This window comes from Zeus faber (assembly GCF_960531495.2).
Source record: "Zeus faber genome assembly, chromosome: 18".
NCBI lineage: Eukaryota > Metazoa > Chordata > Actinopteri > Zeiformes > Zeidae > Zeus > Zeus faber.
Window position 1 is genome coordinate 27,280,410 of NC_137210.1, and position 24,987 is coordinate 27,305,396.

The window sequence follows — 24,987 nt, forward strand, 5'->3', positions numbered from 1 at the left end:
CGTGTGCATGTGTGTGCGTGAATGTGTTGTAGTGTGGTGTGCTGTGTGACGATTAAAGATTCTTCTTAAATTCAAAGGTTCTTGCGTCGGTCGCCAACCGGTGTCGCGGACGTCTCAGGTTGAGCGGTTGGAAAGTCCGGGTTCGAGAAAGTAAAAAAAAATAAATTCCACTCCAGGATCGGGACCATGTCGACTTGCAACGGCCACCGCTGCACCGAAATCGTGTCAACCACTGCTCACGTAAACATGTAGGACTGTGGAACTCGCCGCTCACCCGCCAATAGTGGTGTGAGAATCGCAATTTCGCAACGATTAGTTCATCGCAAAGATGAAATCCTTTAAATGAGTCGGGAGCCTGGAGCCGCTCCAGAAAAAACTAGCGGTGGAGTGGGTGGATTTTCCACCAACAAACTCAAAATAAGTGACTCGTTCATCATTCAGACCGACCGAGTGCAGCCTGGCAATTTTGACCTCGCAACACAAACGCTCATTGTCATCACTCATTTGAAGTGGAATTTGAAGGACGCAGGCAGTAGAGCAGGGCGGCACGGTGATGTGGGGGGTCCGGCTCCGACTGATCAGTGCCCGGCTGGGTGGGGTGGAAACAGGGCGGGACTTAACTTCCCCGACCAAGAATCGCCTCCTCTGCCGGGGGGGGGGGGGGCCGCGCCCTGGGCTGCAGCCAGGAAACACCAGGCCGAGTCAGACGCAAATGTCCTCCTTTGCACTCCGACCCTGGACCCATCCACCCGACTCTGCAAGCGTGAAACCTCCAACCAAGAGCGTTCTACGCCTTCCACTGCACATGATCAATATTCATGTTTCAATGACACCAGTTACTCACCCACTACAAAATAATACGTTTACCAGGAAGAAATAAATCCGGCCGCCCCGCCACCTCCATCTACAAAGTTCTGGCAGAGAAATCTGGGCAATTCCCTTTGTCAATTCCCTTAATCGCTCCAAGGACTCAGGAGGAACGCAACCGCCCGCGCAGCTCCGCTAGACGGCTCCGCCGGCCAACATTTCTGCCGGGACCAATCCGGACGAGCGCGGCTCCCCCGGCGCAACGTGGACGATGACATCGATTAAATGCTTGTTAATTAGACCAAAACACACACGCAGGTAATATGGTTCATTAAAACGGAACGATAGGTTTTATTAAAATTTCAGCTCGTTTACCAAAACGGCACAATAACATCAAAATCAGATGGTTAACAAAAAAACCAAAACGTTTTCTTAATACAGAACTTTATCAAAGGGGGGAGACTATTTTTCAAATGTAACTTTTTGAAGTTCATCATCTCAGCACCGGGGCACATCAGAAAAAGTCTGCCGCCGCCGGACGCCTCCTCGGGGTGACGACGGCCGGGCCGGCGGTCCTGCCGGGGGTCTTGCCGGGGGTCTTGCCGGGGGTCTTGCCGGGGGTCTTTTTGGCCTTTGGCGTCTTCTTCGCACCGGGCGGGGTCTTCAACACCCCGAACTTGGGCTTCTGTTCGGGGTCAAAGGGCACTCGCGACGACCCCTCGGGGCTGACCAGCAGGCTGCGGTCCGTCTTCTTGAACTCTGCGTTTGAGCCGGACAGAAGCAGAAAGGTGGTCATTTACATTTAGTCATTGATCAGACGCTTTTATCCAAAGCGACTTACAATTGTTCAAACACCGACGGACGCAGCCATCAGGAGCAATTAGGGGTTAAGTGTCTTGCTCAAGGACAATACAGCATGCTAGCAGGAGGAGCCTGGGATCCAACCAGCAACCTTTGGATCACTAGACCACCAGCTCTACCTCCTGAGCTACCATCCCCGTCATGTGCCGGGAGGTGGCCGACCCAACGCCCCCGCACGGCCAGCCCTGCCCTGGAAACTAAACCTCCACCGCTGCACCTTCAGGCGACTAACCAGAACGTGCAGAGCCGAACCCGCGCCCGTCGAAATGGAACGGACCCTGTGACCACAGCGCGAACGAGGAGCGACTTGAGGAGGAAATTGGGGAGAGAAATTGGCTACGTGCGGAGCACGACGGCACCCGGGCACGAAAGAGGAAACTAAAGCGGATTTATTTATTCCGGGTTAAATGGAACCTGGAGGTACAACACAGCAGTGCAGCTAACGACGAGCAGGGAGAGAACCAGCGTGTCCCTGAACACTCACTGTGAAGAGCACTCAGGATGATTAGTTGAGGAAATAAAGTCTGTTGAGGTTTGTGAACTGATGAATAGTAACAGAAGCTTTGTTTCCTGTTCTCCCTGGGGGGTTTCAAGGGCAAACGGATACAAGAGGGGCTCTTAAAACACACGGTGAGCACTTGAACATCCCTTTATCTATTTGAACATCTCTCTGGGTGAGCGCTGAAAGGGTTTGCAATTGAAGCTGCGGGTGGAGGGCAGGGCGGTGTGCAGAGCAGCGGTGGAGGTTAAGATCCATAAAAAACTAAAATCAGAACAAAAACAGATATTTCTCATCACTGAAATATATTACTGAAATATTGTCCTGGATTCAACCTTGAAATAGATTCATATTGTTCAAGGTTACAGTAAGTAAATACTGTTCTAAATACAAATATTGGTAAATATGATTTAGAATAAAGTAAGATTTATTCAAAATTAGGTGAATCTTCTTTTAAATATATAAATTGAAATCTAGTTTTGCAATTTAACTCATTTAACAATTTCACATTTTTCTTCACATTGTCCAAAAAGCCGAAATCGAAATACGATCAGACCTGCCAAGCTGACTGTGAGCACCACAGCAGTGCACCAGGGTCAGCGTGGCGCTTGAGCTACCGCAGCTCCATGACTCCATCAGTAACCAGGATAACCACATGGTTACTGTCATAGCTACTGCTGCTGCCGATACACAGCACACAACTTCATCTCATTGGGATGTACCCCCTGAAATGCATCCTCTCGTAAGGTTAGCAAACATGGTGACCAACCAGAAATGCACCGACCGCAGCTTTCTTGGCCGATTCAGATTCCTGATTATCATTATTATTATTATTTTTTAATTCTGACCTGCAGATTCCCATTTTCTGATCTGCTGTTTGTCCATGACAAATACATCCCATGAACCGCCAGGACGGCTGCAATTCTCAGTTAGCACAGTATTGAGATTGCTGATTTAGACACTGTTTATTATTGTTCATTATTCACTGTCGAACAATAATAGAACGTCAACTGAGTTCCAGTTAAACAGAACATGGCAGCGTCAGCGGGTTTCGGTAGAACTCAACCTGGAGCTCCCACTGAGCCTTGGTAGGACACAACATGTAACCAACATGTCTCAAAAGTCTCTTTCGCTTTAAGCTAAAAATAAACATTTCTATTATATTCATATGGTACTTGCAATTCCAAAATAAATTGCAATAATTACAAAAAAAATGAAAAAATAAAACAAATGGCCGACTCTCCTCACTCTGGTTCCCCGGAAGTCCTCCTCCCCTCACCGCGCGTTAAACCGAGTGAATCAAGTGGAATGACTCGTTTTACTGAGCGACTCGTCAAGAACCGAGTCTCAAAAACCAAACAAAAAAAAAAACCAAACAAACGAACTTTTCATCCTGATCAGAGCTCCAGCCGTGACGGCGACGGGAACAGTCGGCACAATGTTAGAATATTGTCAGGAGATGAATAGAGAGGAGACTAATAACTGATCTCATCTGCGGTTGGCAGGTCTGCATTATTAATCATTCTCTAGTCCTGAGACCGTAAATAAAAACAGGTAAGTGAGTGACTTTCTGAACCACAACACCCTTCATGTCATCCCAGATACATCTGGCTCCGCGGTGCGACGCGGTGCGATGCGACGCGGTGCGTGGAGACATGGATTGAGTGATAATAATAAATCCACATCAGATCCTCTCACCGGCTGTCTTGTTGTTTTTCAGGCCGAACGTCACCTTCTTGGATTCTGACATCGGCGTCTGAGGCCTCTGCGGAAGAAAGCAAAGTCACAAAGTGAAACGTACAGTTTGGAGCCGCCGCCCGCCCCCTTTCCCGGCGTGGGCGCGGTGGGCGGCCGTACCTTCCTGCCGGTCAGCGGCGTGCGGGGGCTTCCTCTGGCCTTGAAGAAGAGCGGCGTCGGCACGGAGCTGTGGCTCTGGAAGGAGATGAAGGGCTCCTCCTCCTCAAGCTGCTGCTGCTTCTTCTTCACGGGGGTTTTCTTCAAGCTCTTTAGCGGCGTGGACGACGGCTCCACACCCTGAGGAGGAAAGACATGTTTACAGACAGACAGACAGACAGACAGACACACATACACACACACCCTGAAACCCGCTGCACCACATACAGTACAACAGGATACAACTGAACATAACCTCCGTTTTGAGGGACTGGAACCAATTTTTAAAATACACCCAGTCGTGACTAATAATCCCTATCAGCGTATTTGCCCTGTTGAAATGTCAGTACTTATTGCGGTTTCTATTTTAAGCAGTCGGGTTTTGCGAAACAACGAATCTTTATCTTAAAAAAATAATAATAACTTTAGTCAGAACCCCGGGGCTACAAATGCCAAACGCCCTAATTTCACCTCCACGATAAAGACTCTGAACAGTGAGGATAAGCCCCGAGTGGAGACAGTGTCTGAAGATGACACTTGAAGGGCACTTTACGCAGCAAATTAAACTCTGTTCATTATTAAATACTTCACACCGCCTTGACACGATATCAACAACTCACGTTGCCCATCATCACCATCTTATTCCTCTTCTTCTTCTCTCCCTCCTCCGCGTGGCCGTTGACCTTCGCCGCCTCCACCTCGTCCGCCTCGAACTCGAACACCACAGGGATCTTCCTCTTCTTCCCCTTCTTCTGGGAGGACGGAGGCGCCTGGCCCTCTGCGGGGGCGTCGTCCTCGGCTTGACCTTTGACCCCCGGCTCCGGGTTAACGGCCGCCTGCTGGTCTTTGTTGTTGTTCTGCTGCTGCTGAGTTGGCGTATCCACCGCGATCTGAGACTGAGGAGTTTCTACGTCGGCCGCCTGCGTTGTCCCACAAGCCTTCTTGGTTTTCCTCTTCAGGGGCGTGGCGGTGGCCATTTTGTACTCCGTTTCCTCTTCCTGCGCTGACTTCACTTGCTGTAGGTTCTTCTTGTTCTTGTTTTTCGGTGTTTTGGAATCTTGTGCAGCCGCCACTCCCTCCACCTCACCTCCCCCAGCCTCCTCCACCTGGATCTCCGCCTTAGGGCCCTTCTTTTTCCTCCTCGCTGGTGTCGCCGGGGCCTCGGGGGCCACCTCGGACTCTAGGACGCTTGTTTCGGTATCACCTGCCGGAGCTCCACAGCTCTCTTCCTCCACCTGGCTTCCCGTCTCGGGCGTTTCCCCACCCTTCGCTCCCTTCTTCCGGGCCTTCTTTGTCAGCGGGGTCGTTTTAGCCGAGTCGCCCCCTAATGGCGAGGGCTGGTTTTGCGTCTTGGTCGTTGGCTCTTTCGGCGGGAGCTCTACGTCGGCATCCACTCCGGGGGGCGTCTTTGGCTCTGCAGATCCCGCCGAGGGGTCTCCGTTCTGGGCGGGCGGCGGCTGGAGCTCCCCTGGAGCCGCGACTGCCGCAGCGGGCGTGGCCACAGCTGGACTCGCCCCCGACTTGTTCCTCTTCCTCCTCTTCTTCTTGGACGGGGTCTCCCGCGGCTCGCCGGCTGCCCGGTCCTCACCCGGAGGGGGTGTCGGGGCACCGGGTCCCTCTGCCCCGTCGCTCGACGTCACAGGTTCTGGCGTCTCCCCATCGGCGCAGGCCGACCCTTCCTGCGTTTCAGCCGCTACGGCCGCACGTTTCCCCTCCGCCACTTTCTTCTTCTTCCTCCTTTTTTTCTTCTTCTTCCCGCCATCGGAAATTGAGTTATCCTGCGCGTCGCCGTCTTTCGCCGAGTCCTTGTTTTTCTGTCCAGGTCGAGACTCCTTTGCTTTCTTCCCTGCGGAGGAACAGAGACGGACTGCGGGTCATTACATGGAGCACAACAAAAGTGTTTTTCCTTCTGATTAAAACCTTCAAATACACTTTCCAGCTGTAAGCTGCAAAAACAGACAAAGGCTTTCTGCAGGTTTCAGAAAATTCTCATTCAGACCTTTGAATGTCAGTTTCAGCTCCACTCAACTCCAATCAAAAAATTACTTACTTAGGGTTACCTGCTCGGTGCGGTAAAATGTTTTTTTTTGGTCATTTAAAATGTATCCAAAACCCTTCAAAATCCACTTCTAAAAACATTTTATCGAAGCAAACCAGTGAATAAATCGAGTAATGAAAAAATAAAGTAATTTCATTTGAAAAATTAACCCGCAGCATCTTCCCAATTTCTGTACTCTTCATGCATTGTATCAGTAAGTACACATAAGCGTCATCGTTGAATTAAATAAAAACAATCTCTTTAAATGTTAAAATGTATTGACTCAATTGTTCAGGGATGGTAGCTCAGGAGGTAGAGCTGGTGGTCTAGTGATCTAAAGGTTGCTGGTTGGATCCCAGGCTCCTCCTGCTAGCATGCTGTAGTGTCCTTGAGCGAGACACTTAACCCCTCATTGCTCCTGATGGCTGCGTCCGTCGGTGTTTGAACAATTGTAAGTCGCTTTGGATAAAAGCGTCTGCTAAATGTAATGTAATGTAATGTTCTGGAAAACCACTCTGTCCTATTTTAAGAGTAGATGCACATTATTCAACCTGATGGCAGGGACGAAGCCCCACCCACAGCAGCCATGCACACACTGTAGGATTTATCAGGACGGGGATCTCTCTCTACGTCGTCCTCAGACGAGCCTTCCATCAGCGTCTCCAGTCATCCCTGTTCTCCATACATCTGGCCAGCTCCTTTGTGCTTTCCGCACCAGCATCTTTCCTTAGCACGTCCACATAGGTAGATGCGTGACGTCCTCTTGATCGATGCCCGTGTGTTGGTTCCCATAGTACAAGCTTTTTGGCCGGGAGTTCCTGTGGCGGTGGCAATGGCCTGCTAGTCTCATCCTCCTTACTGCTATGTTCTCTGATACACTGGGTAGTGCCCCATACAGACGTTGGTTGGTAATGTGTTCGTCCTGGTTAATGTTCAGTACCACACGTAACATTCTGGTGTAGCACCCGTCCAGGGACTTCTGCAGGGCCTTTATTAATGTCCAGCATTCGCAGCCGTATAGGAAAACTGACTCCAGGGTCGCAGAGAAGAAACTGATCTTGATGTGTCGGGGGAGGTTGGATTTCCACACACTGGTCATGCCATTAAGTGCTCCCCAGGCAAGTGCTTTTCTTTTACATTAAGGTCCTTTTCTGTGGAGCCAACCCACGCGCCCAGGTATTTAAAGTCATCGACCTCTCTTAGCATTGAGCCTTCTGTTGTTATTAGGGGTGGGTGTTCCTGGGGGATGTTGTAGGTCATGATCTCGGTTGTCTTTGCATTTAGCATGAGGCCGACCTTAGCACACTCTAGCTCAACTCTGGTCAGGAGATCCTGTGCCTGCTTCACGTTGTTAGATAGCAGGCAGATGTCATCAGCGTAGTCCAGGTCTGTCAGGGTTTCTGCAGGGTGTCTCGTGGACCTTCTGGGTGCGATAGTGAAGCCGAGCTCCGGCTCCCTTCCTTTGATGGCTTGTCTCAGAGCATTGTCCAATACTATAATGAAAAGGAAGGGGGCTAGGGTGTCTCCCTGCAGCACTCCGGTGTGGATGTTGAACTCCTCACTGTTACCGTCCGGCATAGTCACTTGGGCTCTCGTTCCCGTGTACATGGTCCCTATGGCACGGAGTAGGTTGGGAGGAACATCGTAGGCCTTGAGTATTCTCAACATCATTCCTCTGTGGATGGTGTCGAAGGCCTTCCAGAAGTCGATGAAACACATCACCGCAGCCAGGTTGTTCCTCTTTACCTCTTCGATGATCCTCCTTAACGCAAGGATCTGGGCTAAGGTGGTTCTACCCTCTGGTGGTTCTACCCGTTTTGGTTTTCCCTGAGGTGAGGGTCGATAGCACTCCGTATCCTGTTTATTATCATGCGGTTGAACATTTTTGCAATGATACAGGTCAGGCTGATACCACGGTAATTGTCAGGTCTTGAGAGATCTCCAGATTTTGGTACCGGGATGATGTGTGAGAGTGACCATATTTCCGGCATGACTTTTTCCATTAGAGCCTGGTTGCAGACCTCCCAGATGACGTAATCGAGATTGCAGTTCTTGATAACCTCTGGGGGGATGCCATCAGGTCCTGCCTCTTTCCCCTGCCTCAGGGAGGCTTTGACCTTGGCTAATTCCCGCGATGTAAAAGGACCGTCATCAATGTTGAGATCCCCCAGGACTGCAGGTATCTCCTGCTCAGCACCTTCCACTGCCTGGTGTGTGCCAAGGAGGTTCCTGAAGTGAGTTAACCAAGTGGTGACTCTCTCCTCTGGGTTGTTTCCTGCCACCTGTCCTTCTTTCGGTCTTTTCCTTCCACACATCTCATTGATCACCCTCCATGATTCGCTGTACTGTTGTTCTCCCCGCACCTCACCTCTGATTTTGTCATACTCGGCAAAGAGAAGACGCTTGGCCTCCTTCAAGGTCTTGCGTTGTTCTGCGGACGGGGTACTGCGGTTTTGACCCAATGTGTGGCTTGAGTCCTTTACTTTTCGACGTGCTGCCATGACATCTGGATGTTTTGATCATGCGGGGCTTCTGGTCTTCTGTATTACCGGTACACACCTCGATGTTGCCCGATCATGCCACGGGATGAAATCTCCGGATCGGAAGTCTTTAGTCTTCAGATGACCAAACAAACCCGATACCCTCCTGTGGTGACCCCTGCACTCGACTTGGCTGAGTGATTGAACCGTCTCTCCATTTATTCTGCACGGGGGTCGTTACCACAGCCCAGACCACCTCAGGGGTTATGCGGTATAACCACTCTCTCTGCTCCTGCGTACAGGCAGGTGATCTTGCTTTATTTTATTTTGTACACCTTACAACATGCGCACACATCTCACACCACTTGTTAGTCAGTGGGGGTGAAGCAGTTGGGGGGGAAATTCTCGCTCAATTTCTGTGAGGGTTAATTTGTGCCTAAATAGCGTGTCCGCTGGTGAACAGTACTGTCTGTATCAGTCAACTGTAATCACAGCTTCTCTGTCTGCTTTTTCAGGCGCCCACACAGGCGCTTGCAAATGGCTGTAAAAGGGAGCAGCAGGTGATGATAGCTGATCATTATTGTTGCGGGGGGAAAAAAAGCAAGGATGATATTCAAAAGAAAATAATTATTTCGGCGCGTTTGGTCAAAGTTCGGTCAAGTTTGGTCACAACTCGGAGGGAGCCGGCGTCCGTGAAAAGTGAAACTGGAGGTAAAGCAGTCCAAACGACAGTTGGACGGCTGGCTGGGGAGGACTCTTCTTCTGTTGGCTGTACACCGGACAGTATGGACGTCGTGGTTAATCTGCGTTTGGTGCCCAGGTTTAAGGTTTAAGGTTTTTGGACCGATGCAGGGTGTGGCGCTGTGCTTGACTCCCGCCCCATCGGCGTGCTCTGAGCCTTCCTTCTCAAGAGTTTTCCCGCCGTTCTCTTAAGATCTTGAAAACGAGTCTGCAACTGGAAAACCCTTCAATCCTCTCGTGTGCGCCAGCGCTCGGCGTCCCGCCAGGAGTGTGATGCGGTTTAAGTTATGACATATTATGGGACATTAGAAAGAGTTTCTGGAAGAGTTTAATGTTTTTATTTTACCTTCATGGATTAAACTGAGTCAGATTTAATAAAGTTCACGTCATTCAGTAGCCCTACATGGAGATCTTTCGTAGAAAAACTTTATGTACATAAAACAGAACCGGTTCATCATGAGCTTGTGTGCAAATAAACTTAAAATCTTGGGATATTCAGGATGGTTTTGTGCATTTTGCAGTTTTGTTGTTATTTCCGTTATTATCCAGGTTACCCTTCATCTTCTTCGCCACGGGGGCTCCGTCATCCTCCTCTTCTTCCCACTCCCTGGGTGGGTGCTGCTTCCTCAGCCTCTTTCTGCTGCCAAACATCTCGTCGTCGTCCTCGTCTGTGGAGACTTCCTCTGGATACTCGTCCTGAGGGAAGATCCCTGAGAAGGAGCGAGAGAGAGAATCAAATCTTTTATGTATTCATCAGTAAGTGATCATAGTGTGTGTGTGTGTGTGTGTGTGTGTGTGTGTGTGTGTGTGTCATACCTTCGCTGAGGTCACGCATTCTGAGGTCATAGAAAGAAAAGAAAAATATCAGTTTGTCAATCTATCGCTCCATCAGCTGATTGGGGTCAATCCCAAGTAATGGTTTCATTGACCAGTTCAAAAGTTGAATTAGTGTGTTGTGTAATTAAATACATCCCCATGCTTGTGTGTGTGTGTTTAAGAGAGGGGAGTGGGCGTGGCCCGTACGCACACTTTGATGATCTTGTAAAGTCGTTGTCGGCTTCGGCTCGGGGTGTTGCCGCGACTGGCGAGCTCCAACAGTTTGTCTGCCACGGCGGTGTAGTCGAACTACCACACACACACACACACACACACACACACACACACACACACACACACACACACACACACACACACACACACACACACACACACACACACACACACACACACACACACACAAATGAGCGACGCAGTACAACTGTGTCCCATCCACCGTGAGACCACAGGAGGATGATCGATGATTAAATTCGCAGGAACCACCTCAATCATTCATGAAGCCCTTCTGAAGGGGGACGCTTCCACTGAAGCCTGGAGCGCATTAGAAAATGAAATGACTTATAAAAATGAAATAAAAAAAACAAGTTTCTAAAGACAGGAATCCAGCTCTGCAGCTTAAGAGGCTGACAAAGCGAGTTGGGCGTGCAGATATAAGTACAAACACACAACAATTATCAAACCATGCGCATTCATATGGAGGCGCCCCCCCCCCTTCTCCACTCCTCTGGAAAGGCTTTCCACTTCATTCTGGAACACGGCTGCAGAGATTTGCTCCCATTTAGGCACAAGGGCATCAGGAAGGTCGTGCGCTGATGTTGGCGTGGCTGGCACTCAGCGCTCCACTTCATCCTAAAGGGGTTGAATGGGGCTGAGGACCTGGGCTCCCTACAGGCTCCCTACAGGCTCCCTACAGGCTCCCTACAGGCTCCCTACAGGCTCCCTACAGGCTCCCTACAGGCTGTAAGGAGCCTGTAGGGAGGCTGTAACCGTTGCCACGAAGTACGGAAGAGCGCAGCTCTCGAGAATGTCATTGCCATTGCTCTGCCGACTGTTTTCATTTGTTTTGTTTGTAGAAACGGATGCATAGCGGAGTTGAGATCGCTCGCTCTCAAACGCGCAGTTGGTACCAATATGCCTTGTTGGGACACTGATTCAGCAGATGAAAGCTGGGCTTACAAAAATGTTTTTGTTGTTACAAATAACCAAATGGTTTTTTTTTTTAGAAAATAAACTGTAGATTTCTGCTGAAACACCGCACAAAAACTTTTATAGACAGTAATTTTGGTGTCAAACCCTGTGATGGTCTCACCCGCACCCCCCGAGTGACGCCACCGGGCTGGACTTTAGGGGCGGGCTGTCGGCTGCCCAGCCAATCAGAAGTTAGAAACGGTCCTGGATCGGCTGAACAAATGTTTTTCTTCTCAACTTTGAGCCCACAGCCACCGCCGGCCATGGCTCTTGGGCTGTGCGTTGCAACAGCGTACGGACCACTTCTGTGAGCTGGGGCGGCACCGCTTTGTGGTCGGAGGCGTTGCCACTTCACAATGAGCCGAGTTGCGGGTAAGCCCGGCAGGTCTAGCAGGGCAGAAGTTCAATCTTGTGACGTGTTGGAAAGGTGACATCCTATGTCTATGCCTATGTCCTATGTTTGACAAGGAGGTTGCACGCCTGGAGGCTTAGTTCGACGCACCTCTAATAATATAACAGCCAAACCCATAAATTGGAGTTCAAATGTGCAAAGTCCACATATTTTTGCCCATGTAGTCAAGTACAAATATGTACATAAACACAATCATTCCAGAGGTTGAGCCAGGGTTTGGGGTTTGATTCCCAATAGAGCGAGAGACTGAGAGAAAGGGTGTTACCTGCAGCACAGGTCCTGCTCCTTCGTCATCAGGCAGCTCGGTGTCAGACTCATCGTCTTCATCTCCTTTTGATTTAGATCCTAAAAGCCGGGGGAAAAAAAACAATTATTGAATTTCGAGATTAGGAAATTAAAAGAACAAGAACAGATCGAAAATATCCCAAAACTAAATGAAAACATCTGGGAATATGAGCATCAATTCTCAATCAATAACCTACATAGCTAAGTATCAATATGACAATTTTCAAGTTAAATTTTCAGAGATTTTAACAAAATAATGAAATGGTATCAGAGTATTGTTTTTTTTTAACCCAGTGACATATAATAATAGCTTTTTATGATTGGAATTATTAATATCACGCAAACTGCTGCTGTAGAGTTTAGACCACTGTGGAGTAGGAACGACATTGATGGAAATAAATAAATAAGTAAATAAATAAGTAAATAAGTAAATAAATAAATATATATATATATATATATATATATATATGAGATATTCAAGTAAAAAATAATAATAATAAAATAATAAATAAAAGAGGGGGGGGGGGGACCAATAAATCTAGCTCTCACGGTTCCACCCACCGTTGAGCTGCTTTCCGCTGCCTTTGTTTTTCATTATCTTGCCAGCAGGGTGACTCTTCATTTCCTCTTCCTCATCAGACGCCTGGGCCGAGTCCGAATCCCCCTCCCCCCCGACCTCCCGCATCAGGTCCTCGATGGCGAAGGGCGCCTGGTCGATGATGGCGCTGAAGATGCTGCGGCACATGGCCTTAAACAGGACCTGACTGATGGACACAGAGAGGAAATCACACCCAGGCCGGATTTGGGGACAATAACAACGAAAGAATATGACTGCAAGCAGCCGCTATCGGGACTCAAGCCCATGAAGGCTATTTAGATCTCAGGGTGCAGACTGTACAGGCATGTTCAGCAGGTTTAGTCCTAAATTCTACCAAGATATGAGATGACTGGTTAAAAATCAGAGCGATCAGTACAATACTGCCAACCACGAGCAATGTGAACATAACAACCTACCGTTGCCTGTCCCGGATAATTGTGTCAATACTAAATTATAAATCCTAAAGAACCCTCCTTGTCACCAGAGGAGAAAAAAATAAGTAGAAAAGCCTTTTTTGCCGGCAAACTTGAATGGAAATGGACAACTATTTTGCATTTACTTATCACCATGATAAGTAAATGCAAATGTCATCCTGAGGTAAATGTTGAATGAACAGTGTAATGGCTATAGAATAATGACACCGTCGGCATTCAGATGGGTTCCCTATAAGCCGGGCTTTCACCATGCAATACAGACTGCCACCCCGGGTACAGGCTTGCTGGAAACTGAAGGCTCGATTTACGGCACAAAGAGAGTATGTCTACCATTGTGCGACCAAAGAGGAAAGAGAATAGCCCTCCCAATCACTGTCCTAAACCAGACAAAGCGGAATGAAATCACAAACTTACTCGCAAGTTTGTTTGAACGGCAATGTCTAAATGAAGACGATATTCTTAAGTAACTGATGTAATCCTTCGAACAGCGGGTTCTATGCCGGTGTGCCACACAACTTACTTTTATTTCAATATAAAATTGTGGCTATTTCAATGTCTCACTTATTAGTCAAGTGGTGTTGATCATCTACACGCAGCGCTCTGAGGAAAACGTAAAGCGTTTTACCTGTAAAAAAAGTTTATTTTATATTTTTCTCCCCAAACCATTTTCTCCATAAGCCCAAAATTGTAAATTCATTAAAAAAAAAAAAAAAAAAATATATATATATATATATATATATATATATATATATATATATATATATATATATATATATATATATATATATATATATTTAAAACACACTGGCCGACCATCCCGTAACCTTTGAATGGATTCATAGCAGACTTTATATGAATGTTCCAATTTGTGGTCTGAACATGTTACTCAAGTGTCATGATGATTTAAGTCAACTTGAGTTGTAAGCCATTATGTGATTGGCCACACAAAAAATACGCCCAGGCCGGGCTAATATGCACCAATAACAACCAAACTGCATTTTCGACTAATAATTGTCTATAAAGAATGTTCACCAAGTTCTGTGAAATTCCACTAATCACACCCATTGTCAAGTTTAATGGTTAAAAGCAGCTATATTGGTTATCCAATCAGAAATCTGTTATAATACTTTGGTGAAGCGAGCCCCCCTTCTGTCCTGCGCTGCATTTGGAGTGAAGCAGTCAAAAGCGGACAAAGCCTTAGCGAAAAACATTTTTCAAAAAAATTAAAGACGGTGGAACATCGATGGTGGAGCTTAGTGGTCTGACTGGCGTTGGTGGTGGTGTTTCGTTGTCACAAGGGATACTTGGAAGGGACTGCCGCGACACCTCGCCTAGGCGACCCTGTCTGATGACGCTCTGGTCCGCCCTGCTGGCGGTTCGGCAGTTCAGACTCCCACCCCCGTCTGAAAACGGCGCCTGCTTACACTGCAGCTTCTTCACCACTGCTGGCTAGTGGGGTTCCGTTTGCTCTCCATTCCACTTTGAAGCCAAATCAATGGCCCTCATCTTGGATAATGACCTTGTCCTCCCAACGTAAGAACGAGTCCTCCTGGCTCTGACAGGGAAATCCTCTCGAGTCGGATGACACTGCCTCGCCACAACACTCGCCTGCTCGGACGCCCACCCTCAATCAGCAGGGTAATCGATTGGGCACTCTCCTGCCATGAGAGCCCACGGCCGTCATCTCCCCGTCTACACTCTTCTCCCCAACCACATTAATAGCTGGGGACGCCATAATCAGGAAGATCTGTTTCTTCAACGCAGCCGCGGTCCAGACATCCTGGGTAAGCAAAGCTGCTGCGCTCACTTTCGTCTTCTACCAAACAAGTTGTAGTCCATTTAGGGACAAACGATGCAGCTCGTCAGCAGTCTGAGCTGACCAAAAAAAAAAATATTTTCCAAAACCGTTTTCACTTTTTAAGTGGTTGAGGTAAGTCTGTTTTTATTTACGGTCCTATTCCCAGACTGACACGTGGAACAGGACGTTTTGGCAGAGTCCTCAGCCTCCACACTTGGCTACAGTCCACCTGCAGAGCTCACAATATAGGTTTTACTGACAATTTAAATCTGTTTTGGGATTGTTTCTCCCTCTTCAGGACTGATGGAGTCCATCCCAAAAGGCTGGGTAGCCAAATGCTCGCGGCCAACCGCGGCTGTTCTGGCTGTGCCAGCCAAGGAGGCTCTGATCAATGCTCGGTCTATTGCAAACAAGTCATTTGTCCTTAATGATTTATTCTGCAGGGAAAATATGGACTTTATTTTCCTGACTGAAACATGGCAGCGAAATATGGATTATTCCCCATGGTGGTTGTGGACTTGCCGTGTTTTCTTAAGAACAAGTTTAGATGTCAGATGGTAAGCGGCAATCTTAATGTTCATTTGAATTGCAAATGTCTAGAGTCGGTCAGCTAAACCTTGTTTATTGTGTTTGAATTTACAGACGACCAGGCCCAATTGGCTCCTTATCAGTTTTCGCAGATTCCTTTTTTTTTTTTTTAAATCAACTATTATCAAACTGGACAGTTTTAATTGGATTTTAATCTTCACATTGATCATACTACGTGTAACACGGCCTCAGCATTTCTTAATCTCTCCTTCCATTTTATGCTACAGGAATCCGGCTCTACACACGGACCTCATTTTTATACATGGAATGGATATTGAACTTGTTGACTAATATTTATTTTTCAGTGACCACAAGTGTAATTTATTTGACATTTGTTTTAAACTGGGAGACTCAGCCTTCTTTGAATATGAGCAGCAATATTGTTTTAAAGGATGGCGATGCGGAGACTTTAGTCAAATCATTTAACAATCACTGCTCCTCCTAAAGTGGCTCCTCTCAAACTTAAACTCATCCCTATGGACAAATTAAACGATGCAAAGTTTTAGGCACAAATGTGGGATGACCAAGCACCTGTCGAAAGCCATGAAGCTTGAAGTACACAGGTTGGACTTGAAATGATTTATGGGTATCCTTAATGACAGGGTGAAGGCTGAGAGAGCTTACTTCCCTCATCTAATATCTTTGACTCAGAGAGCTGCTCCTTAGCACATCTCTGATCCGACCCTTGTACAAGCAAATTCAAAATCTGTCTGCCTCTTTATTTAAGACCACCGACTGACAAAATGCAGATTAAAGCAACCCTTTCATTTCTGTAGCAGCAACTTGTTAAAACCAACTTGTTCAAACACAAGTTGGTCACACACACATTTGCACACAGTGTTTGACAAATTTCAATCTGGTTTCGGTAAACTACGCTCACCTGAAAGGGCTCTCCTTAACGCTCCTGATAACCTTCACTTGGTTATCAGGCAGAACCTTGGTGCCTAATTCCTCATCTTCCTGGTCTTGTCTGCATAATCTTGGTGCGATTTGACCGATCAGTGATTTTTGATGACGACTCAATCATGTTTCTTTCATTCTCCTATTGTAATTCTCTTTTAACTTGCCTTAATAGAGCTTCCTTGGACCGTTTACCAACTGTCCAAAATGCCGCTGCCAAGCTTTTAACACAATCCGACTGATGGCCACACATCACATCTACTTGAACCTCTCTGTACTGCATTTTAGAATTTATTTGAAAATCTCGGCGCTCACTTACAGAGCGCTCACAGCCAGGCTCCACATTATATCACGGAGCTCCTGCACACACACACCCCGACCCCATCTCTGAGGTCTCTAACAAGGGTCTTCTAAATGTCCCTTGGACACATTTGAAGACTCAAAATCATGCTTTCCATTCGGTAGCACTTCAACTTTTGAATAGCCTCCCAATAAATATGTGGACTATTTGTTTTAATTTGTGTTTTATGTCTGTTTTCCCTTGTGTGTTTCATCAGTGGTTAATTCTTGTTTTATTTATTTGATTGTGAAGCACTTTGTGACTGGTGTCTGTGAAAGGTGCCATTTATGGTGGAGGAGTTATAGCCGCGTTAAACGTTTAATAATAGCACCACCATTTTTGCGGATCTGGATCACTTTTGTTTGTGAACCATTTGCAAAAGAATAACTTTGCATTTGCCAAATTTCATGTCGCTAGCATTTCCATCTCACGGGAAATTGAGCAAACATTTATGAGAAGAACCAGAATAATAATAGGGAATTGTCCAAGAACAAAAGGGTTTCAGCCCTCAGGCCTGAATGGGCTGAGGGTATCACTGTTGTGTTTGGTCCTACATGTGGATTTTTATGAATTACACCAGAAGTGTACGTGTGCAGCTGGAAACAGGAAGTTTGCTGCTGGGTGCTCCACGGCTGGTGGGTAATGGTGTTGATATGATCTCAATACGGACCATTTCTGATGATATTTTGAAGTAGACTATTAGCTGCTTTCATAAGATATTCACAGAGGAAATATTTGAGAAACGATCATTAGTAATGTGGATGTTAAGGCCACTGATTAGAACATCTACTGTAGTCGAACATCAGTCAACATTTGACAACATTTAACAACACCCTATTGTTGCGATTAACTAAATCCCCAAATGATATATAGTCTCATAATGTGTAATACAATATCTATATTAAACAATGAAATCAGCCAGCAGCTCAACTCACTCCTTGGTCTTTGCCGCCGTTTTGCAAAAAGGCTCGATGAACTTCAGGTTCTGCTCGGCTGTGAGCTGCAGAACGGAGAGAGGAGGAGGAGGGGGATGAGGTCTGGTTATAGAACACATAACACGATTACAGCTGAATTGATGTTGAATTTCCTTCTAATTAATCCTCCTGAGCCAGTCCACTAATTAACAGCCTGGCAGCAAACAGCACGATTTCTCTTGTTTTAAAGCCCTTCACTGAGTAAGGGAGACTCGGGAACGCAGAGCATATTACCACTCGGATCGTATTCTAATTAACTGAGGGGTTGTGGAAACCCCCATCTTAATTGCATAAACAAAAGAGAAAAAAAGAGAGTTGGGCTTATCTGTATATATATATTTTTAATGGCAATGTTTATAATTTTCTCTTTGCTTATCGGTTATAGTTAAATATTTAGTGACACTGACCTCTCTCTCACTCCTCATTTGCATGTTTCTGTTTTGAAACAGATTTCCCATGCCAATAAAGCCCATTAAAAATAGTGAAAAGACATTAATATGCCATGCTTAATGCATTATTCTGATCAATAAAACAGTGAACGTAACTATTTAATTTCCAAAATTAGGAAACAAGATAAAATTGATAAATAGTCAAATATATGATGTATATATGATGATATATATAGTTAGTTAAATACGATAGAAAGACAGACGACAGAGAGCGAGAGAAGAATATCTATACATAATCTATATAACATAGAGAAGTTTAAACACCACAGGAGGGGAGTCAGTGTCAAAGTGGCATTTCTTTGTTGAGTTGGAGGTAAATGGTGCCTTCAGGTGGAGGAAGGTTGGACGTGGTGGTGTGGGGTAATGAAACGAGATGAAAAGGGAACAGCTCTGCTTCTCCGTAAGAGGATTTGTGAGGACGTTGGCGCTATTAGCCATAAACTCAACAGCAGATTAAACTGAAAACAGATTTATTTAAAAAATAAAGTACTGTTGAGGTGGAGGGTTGTCGCTTTAGGAATATTTAAAATCCACCTAAATGACATTTGCAAACAAGTGGCGATTGTTTTGCACGCCGCCAAGAGTCAGATGGGTGGCGTTTAGTGGATCAGACGACCAAACTGAGCATTGAAATAGGAAACTTTAAAGCATTAAAGAGAAAGCAATCTCCTTTGTGTATAAAAATACAAATATATATTCTTTGCATTTTTCATTTTAGTTATCAATTGACAAAATTTCATTTTGCATAGTTGTTACAGCTTGTTCCATAGAAAAAATATATTTATTAATTTGCACTTGAGAATCTCGAATCCTTGTTTCCAAATAGTGTGTTGATCCTCAAATCAGAGGATGGACATTTAAATTATGGATCCTAAAGGCATTTAGAAAAGTCTTTTTTTGTAACACCTGTGGACTGCAAGTGTCACAGCACTGCAATATCATGAGCAATAATAACTGTAATTTTAATGCACGTCCTCGCCACATAGATTTATCAGCCCCTGTGCATGGTCCTGGGACGACCCACGGTTCAGATCGTCCGCCTCTTACCTCCGCTGCGCCGACGGCGGTCAGCTCGGTCAGGTACAGGTCCAGGACGTGGAGCTGGAGCCCAATGGGCGCCGAAGAGGTGCTGTGCAAGAGATGGGAGGTCAGCGTCTCCAGGAACCTGGACACCACACTGAGGAAAACCAGAAGAAATCTGTTTGATATGCAGGATGAGCTAGAGGCCCGAGTTGCAAATACAGTGCTTAAAAAAACTAACAAAAAAAACGATAAACACCGGCAAGACTTGTGCCCTGAGGCGTGGTTGAGTAAGGGCTCCTACATACTCAACGCCTCGGTAGTATTAAGGAGAAAAAATGGGTTAAAAAGAAAAAAAAGGAGGAAAAAAACTGATATATATCGGGATTCAACTGAATTCAACAATGTCCAACTTTCCACACTGAATACTACCCCCCTCCCGCTGTGGAAACAAATTCAAGAAAAAAAAAACAACAACTTTGTATGTCAACCAGAAAATGTTTTACACTCTAAATGTATGATCAGTGAATTGAAAAATAAAGCATTTATAAAAACAAACTGATTTATTCTACCAGGACAACATTTGTATTCTGGGAGCATTGTCATAAATACAGCCGTTGTTGTAAGAAAAATGGAGAATAAAGCACCAATATTATAAACATAACAGTGATAACATTGGGAGGAAAACAACTGATGGAGGTTGTCAAATATAAGATGCTGAGATGCGAAAACATCTGGTCTCTTCATAGGGCTGTGAAGATAATGGCAAATGCCGTGCTCACGTGTTGTCACCACGTCCTCACCACAATAATCATTATTTAGTTATCATCATTGACTGTCTTCCATCCTATGTTTAAAGGCTTCTGGAGAAACACATTTTTCGGTCGCTCCGCCCATCGCTTCAGCTTTGCACGGCGCACACGAGGGGAAGGGACAGTCCATTAAACAAATGGGGGATATCTTGTGTGTCCAATAAATATTCATTATTTCTAGGGCTGTATAAGTGCTGGGCGATATATCGTGAAACTGGATTCAATCGATATTTCATTGATGCTCGATAATGGAAAGGGTAACATCGAGTTTTATTTTCTAAACGACTTCAAAGATTTCACACAGGGTCGTTCATCTGTGGACAGAAAAATTCAGAGGGGAAATTCATCCGATCAGCAGCGATGTCACCATTTGCGCGCACTCTGTCCTCTTCAAATGTAACAGCGTGAACCACAAACACTAAAAAGCAACACCACAAGTAGCACTCGAAATGTCCGCACAAAACTGGAAATTAAAACGGTATAGACGGCTGTTCAACTGGCACAGTAACGCTGATCAGGCAAACAGAGTCTCTACGCAATGAAATAGACGCGCGTTGCCATGGTTTCTGCATTAGTTCTTCAATAAGTTAAATTTAAGACTTAAGAATATTATGAATGCAATTCATGACCACCGAGGTGAGGGCCGCCGGAAGGTAGTCATTCAAGCAGGCAGGAGAGGCCATCGTCGGGACAGGAACGACGGTGGACCTCTTGAAGCAGGACGGGACCACCGACTTGGCCGGGGAGGCGTTGAATAACCTAGTGAACACCGGGGCTAGCTGGTTAGCACAGGTCTTCAGTACTCACCCAGATATGCCATCTGGGCCCGCAGCTTTCCTGGTGTTCACCCGCATCAGAGCCCTCCTGACGTCATGCTCAGACACAGAGTGCGCGCTCATCCCCAGCAGTGTAACTCCAATTAGCTGGCGAGCTAGTGGTACTGTTGCCAGACTAAAACTGCGCAAAAAAAGGAGCTCAGTTCGTGGGCTAAGGAGGCGTCCACACTCGTGGCTGGGGAGGAGCCGCTGTTGTAGTTGGTAATAGTCCCAAGGGCCCTGCCATGAGCGTCTGGCGTACCGTTGCTCCAGCTGTCGCTCCACTCTGTCCCTGTACGTCCATTTTGCGTCCTTCACCGCCCCCCGCAGATTGTACAACGCCGCTTTGTCATTGTCCATATTTCCGGATACAAGACCGCCGTTGTAAGCGGCCATTCGAGCATTCAGAGCGCCGCGGGTGGTTTTATCAACCCACATTTTCCGGTTAGGAAATATCTGAACGTTCACCGTGGGAACGTTGCTTCCACTGAACTTCATAATAATCACTATTTAAGACCTGTCAAAATCATATTTCAGACATTTTCAGGCCAAAAATTGAGATTTAGACTTTTTAAATGGCCTGCAGAAACCCTGCATCCACAAGCTGTTTTTAGTTGTTTTATTTTGATAGGGCGCACAAAGAGCCGTGTTTGCATATGTTTGTGGATGATTCACACAAAATATCTTTACGATTCCCCTTATTTATAATCCCTCATTGGAATGTTATCCCTGTGCATTTTTATCCCGTTAATGTAATGCACACCGACTGACAAAAATAAAAAAAATAAAAAAAAAAGGTAAGAAAAAATTCATACGGTCATGAAATTAAGAGATGGGAAAATATCATGAATTGACAGCAGTTTATTTATTGTCAGGCAACATGTGCAACATATTCCACACTCTCTCGAGCATGAGGGGCTCAGCTTTGGATTTATGCTCCGTTTACACACTGACAAGCGTCGCTGTTGACCATCACAAGTGGAAAGTCCTAATGTTAGGTGTGGACGCACCCACTGCGTCCTCAATGCAGTTTGAGAGCCGATGGCTCAGACCACATTCGGAGCTGGTCTAAGCCACACGTGGCCATTCTTTGAGCAGTGTAAACGCAAATGTGTCCTGAGCCACATGGAAGGAACCGCCTACTAGAGGTGTGAACCTTTGCCGGCCTCAAAATTCGATTACGATTCACCCGTCAACGATTCTCCATGCCTCTCAGTGTATCGCATCCCCAATTTTCCATATGTGCACCAACGCTCGCGCCAGGGAGGGGTTGGATATGATGGTGAACACTGAGGGAAGAAGGTCGGCACGGGTCTTCAGGACATGTCCGGACCAGCTGCTTTCCTGGTGTTCACCTGTCTCAGTGTGGGCTCACCTCCGGTGGCGGAACTTAGCATTCACCGCGGTGGTAGCTCTGCCTCAGTTGGGGAGACGCCACTTTGCAATCATCCATGTTCCCGACGCGAGCAGAGGTGCGCGCGTTCTATGCGCCCGCCGTAACCATGGGAGCCACATATTTCTCCAGCTCGGCAATGTAGCTCAACGGCACTTCTGTGAACTCTGACATCATTGGGGGTGGAGCAAAAACGGCCCAGTCTAGGTCACGCAGCACGTCCTGCAGCGTGGCTTCTGATTGGCCGGTCCAGCACCTGATCTCCCTCGTCACTGGAGCTTCCCGAACACGATGGAGATAATTCAATTTTGTGTGGCCAGTTATTTTGATAACAATAAAATCTGTTCATTAGAAATTAATGGCAGGGTCCGGGTTTTTTTCCTCTTCATGTCGGCCACTTATATTTCCAATCGCCCAATTATGTTCTATCACTGTATCGATGCAGAATAGTCAATGTTGCGATGCATCTTTAAATTGCGACAAATTTCCACACCTCTACCGCCTACTCAACTGACGCCCTCCGCGTAAGCCACGCCCACGCCGCCATATCAAAGTCTCCCCATAAACATGAGTACAGGATTTATTATTTACACAAAAAAAAAAAAACATCCAGCTTTTACTAAATGAAGTCCCATAGCAACGGAAAGCAACGGGGAGACGTGCGTGACGGGGCATGGGACGCAGCGTATTTAGTTGGTTTTTTTTGTTAGGCCGTGAAGCAGACAGCGCCTTAACTCAGATGTGTTTTTCATACAAATAGGAATGAAATTAAAATAAATACATTATCTGCCTACACCGCTGTCCAGAACGGACAGCGGATCCTCTCCACGGCGTGTACGCCGCCCCACTGAGGAGAAACAACTCCACTCCCAATTTCAGTTATGGCCATGTAATATTATTTTAAGTGTGATAAATAAGGATGTTATATTTATTATAACATTCTTATTTAATGTAATAATATTTCAACATGAGCCTGTGACGCCCATCTCCCCCCCCGTTCCCACACTTCTGTAATTCCGAAGAGATTTAATTCAAATTTCTCTAATTCAGCCCGATTGTTCATTCCTTCAGTCAATTATGTTCTAATCACCAGTCAATCAAAGGTCAGGATTCGTAAAGTGCCGGGTTTTCTCTGCCTACGGCACCACACTCATGTCTTTTGTGAGAGGAGGTTAGCAATTCAGTAAGATCCGGCACATCATTCTGAAAGGTCTTGTCATTCAAACAACTGGTTATTACTTGACTGATAAATAGCCTAATCTGAGCTCTGGTGTGCACGGAGGAGGAGCTATTCAGACGAGAGAAGGAGAGAGAGAGGTTTGTGAGCTGAGCGCAGCTCCACTCGGAATTTATTTTTAATTGTGAAAAATGTATGTGTGCCGGGCACAAATAAATCAAGCTATGGAAATACTGCCGTGCATAACCAGGAAGGGAAATTCTCACATGTTCTGCTTCATCTGATCAGCCTTTATACCAATCGCACCATTTAGGAACGAAGATCGGCCATTCAATCGCAGCACCCTTAATATTCCTCATCTTGCACTCTTGCAGTATATAAAAGGATGCACTGACCATCTTGAATTAATTTATTTTCGGTGGCGATTGAGAAATACGGAATACATTCCGTATGGTATGTAGGCAAAATATGTGTGCGTATTGCAGCTTGCATAGAGTATTTCACAGGCCTCAGGATTTTCAGACACACTTGGATGTTGGGGACATATTTAAAATGGGAGGAAACACCAAGAGGTTGAGCTAGATTTTGGTTTTAATATTTACCCGGAGTCCCAGTCTTTCTTCTTCAGCATCTCCAACGTCTGCCTGAACATGAACCTGGTGAGCTGCCAGACACAGAAACAAACATTACGAATACATTTTTAAACATTTTAAAAAGTTAAAAAGGGGGTAAACAATGTCATATTAGTATGCCATAAATCACTAGCAGGGCTGGCTCTTTCTTTAGGTGAGACCGACATAGGGAGCTATCCCGAGGGGAGCGTGGAGAGGGAGCGTTTGGGGCGCAAAATCACACCTGACTCCATCTCTGATGGCACTGACAATCCATGTACCAGCGAAGTGCACGCCAATGATGTGGTGCCCGCAATCGACACACCAAAACAGTGTTTTTATTTTATGTCTCCTTATGGAACGAAACCGTGTGTAACAGGGACACTTTCTCCCTGACTCTCTCTTAGGGACACAGCCATCCCAGGGGGTAATTTTGCGACTGACACCTTGATTAATAGTACGCTTTACAAAAACATATCAATGTAGTTTCATATTGTGTTTCAATTGAAAAGCGCCTCCATGCGGACCCCCTGCGGCTGACATGGCCGATGGCATTGCAACAGTGGATTCAATAGGAAGCAGCCCTTACTGCACACTGCACTCATATGCTTGGCCAACACGTCCAGTGGACTTCTATGATACCGCAGTTAACATGATGTATTGAACCGGAGGGGGCATAACATACCGTGTACCACTGATCCCTATTCATTACAAGCACAAAATCATTCTATAATGACACAAAAATGGACAGTGAACATACAAACGGCTCTTTACTGTAGGCCAGGCCTACGGATTATGATGACATTAGACGAATTGATATGAATAACATTCATTCAACTACTGAATAGTTCATTTATAAAAAAAAAAAAAACCCTCCATCAGAGAAATATTGACAGTGATTTGCCTTGATGCCTTGTTATTGACAATCTGAAATTGAACGGTCGAAAGAAGGAAAAAAAAAAAAAAAAAAAAAAAAAAAAGGTTTTTGGCAGTAATTTATTCTTTTTTATAAAGATGTTGCGCGTACACGGCCACAT

The 24,987-nt window shown here is 45.9% G+C and overlaps 1 protein-coding gene across 1 annotated transcript in view; it reads right to left on the minus strand.

Annotated features, from left to right (window-relative positions):
• Positions 1-1,129: 1,129 nt before the first annotated feature.
• The window catches only part of rrp1 (ribosomal RNA processing 1), a 29,049-nt gene continuing 5,191 nt past the window's right edge, over positions 1,130-24,987 (minus strand). The window contains exons 5-16 of the mRNA XM_080019328.1: positions 23,942-24,003; positions 19,170-19,299; positions 17,635-17,699; positions 12,603-12,805; positions 12,022-12,101; positions 10,347-10,444; positions 10,136-10,155; positions 9,874-10,029; positions 4,681-5,906; positions 4,025-4,201; positions 3,866-3,932; positions 1,130-1,566 (exon numbers count right to left, since the gene is read on the minus strand). Coding sequence (XP_079875454.1) covers positions 1,322-1,566; positions 3,866-3,932; positions 4,025-4,201; positions 4,681-5,906; positions 9,874-10,029; positions 10,136-10,155; positions 10,347-10,444; positions 12,022-12,101; positions 12,603-12,805; positions 17,635-17,699; positions 19,170-19,299; positions 23,942-24,003 — 2,529 coding nt within the window. The 3' untranslated portion in view covers positions 1,130-1,321. The remainder of the gene's footprint in view (positions 1,567-3,865; positions 3,933-4,024; positions 4,202-4,680; positions 5,907-9,873; positions 10,030-10,135; positions 10,156-10,346; positions 10,445-12,021; positions 12,102-12,602; positions 12,806-17,634; positions 17,700-19,169; positions 19,300-23,941; positions 24,004-24,987) is intronic.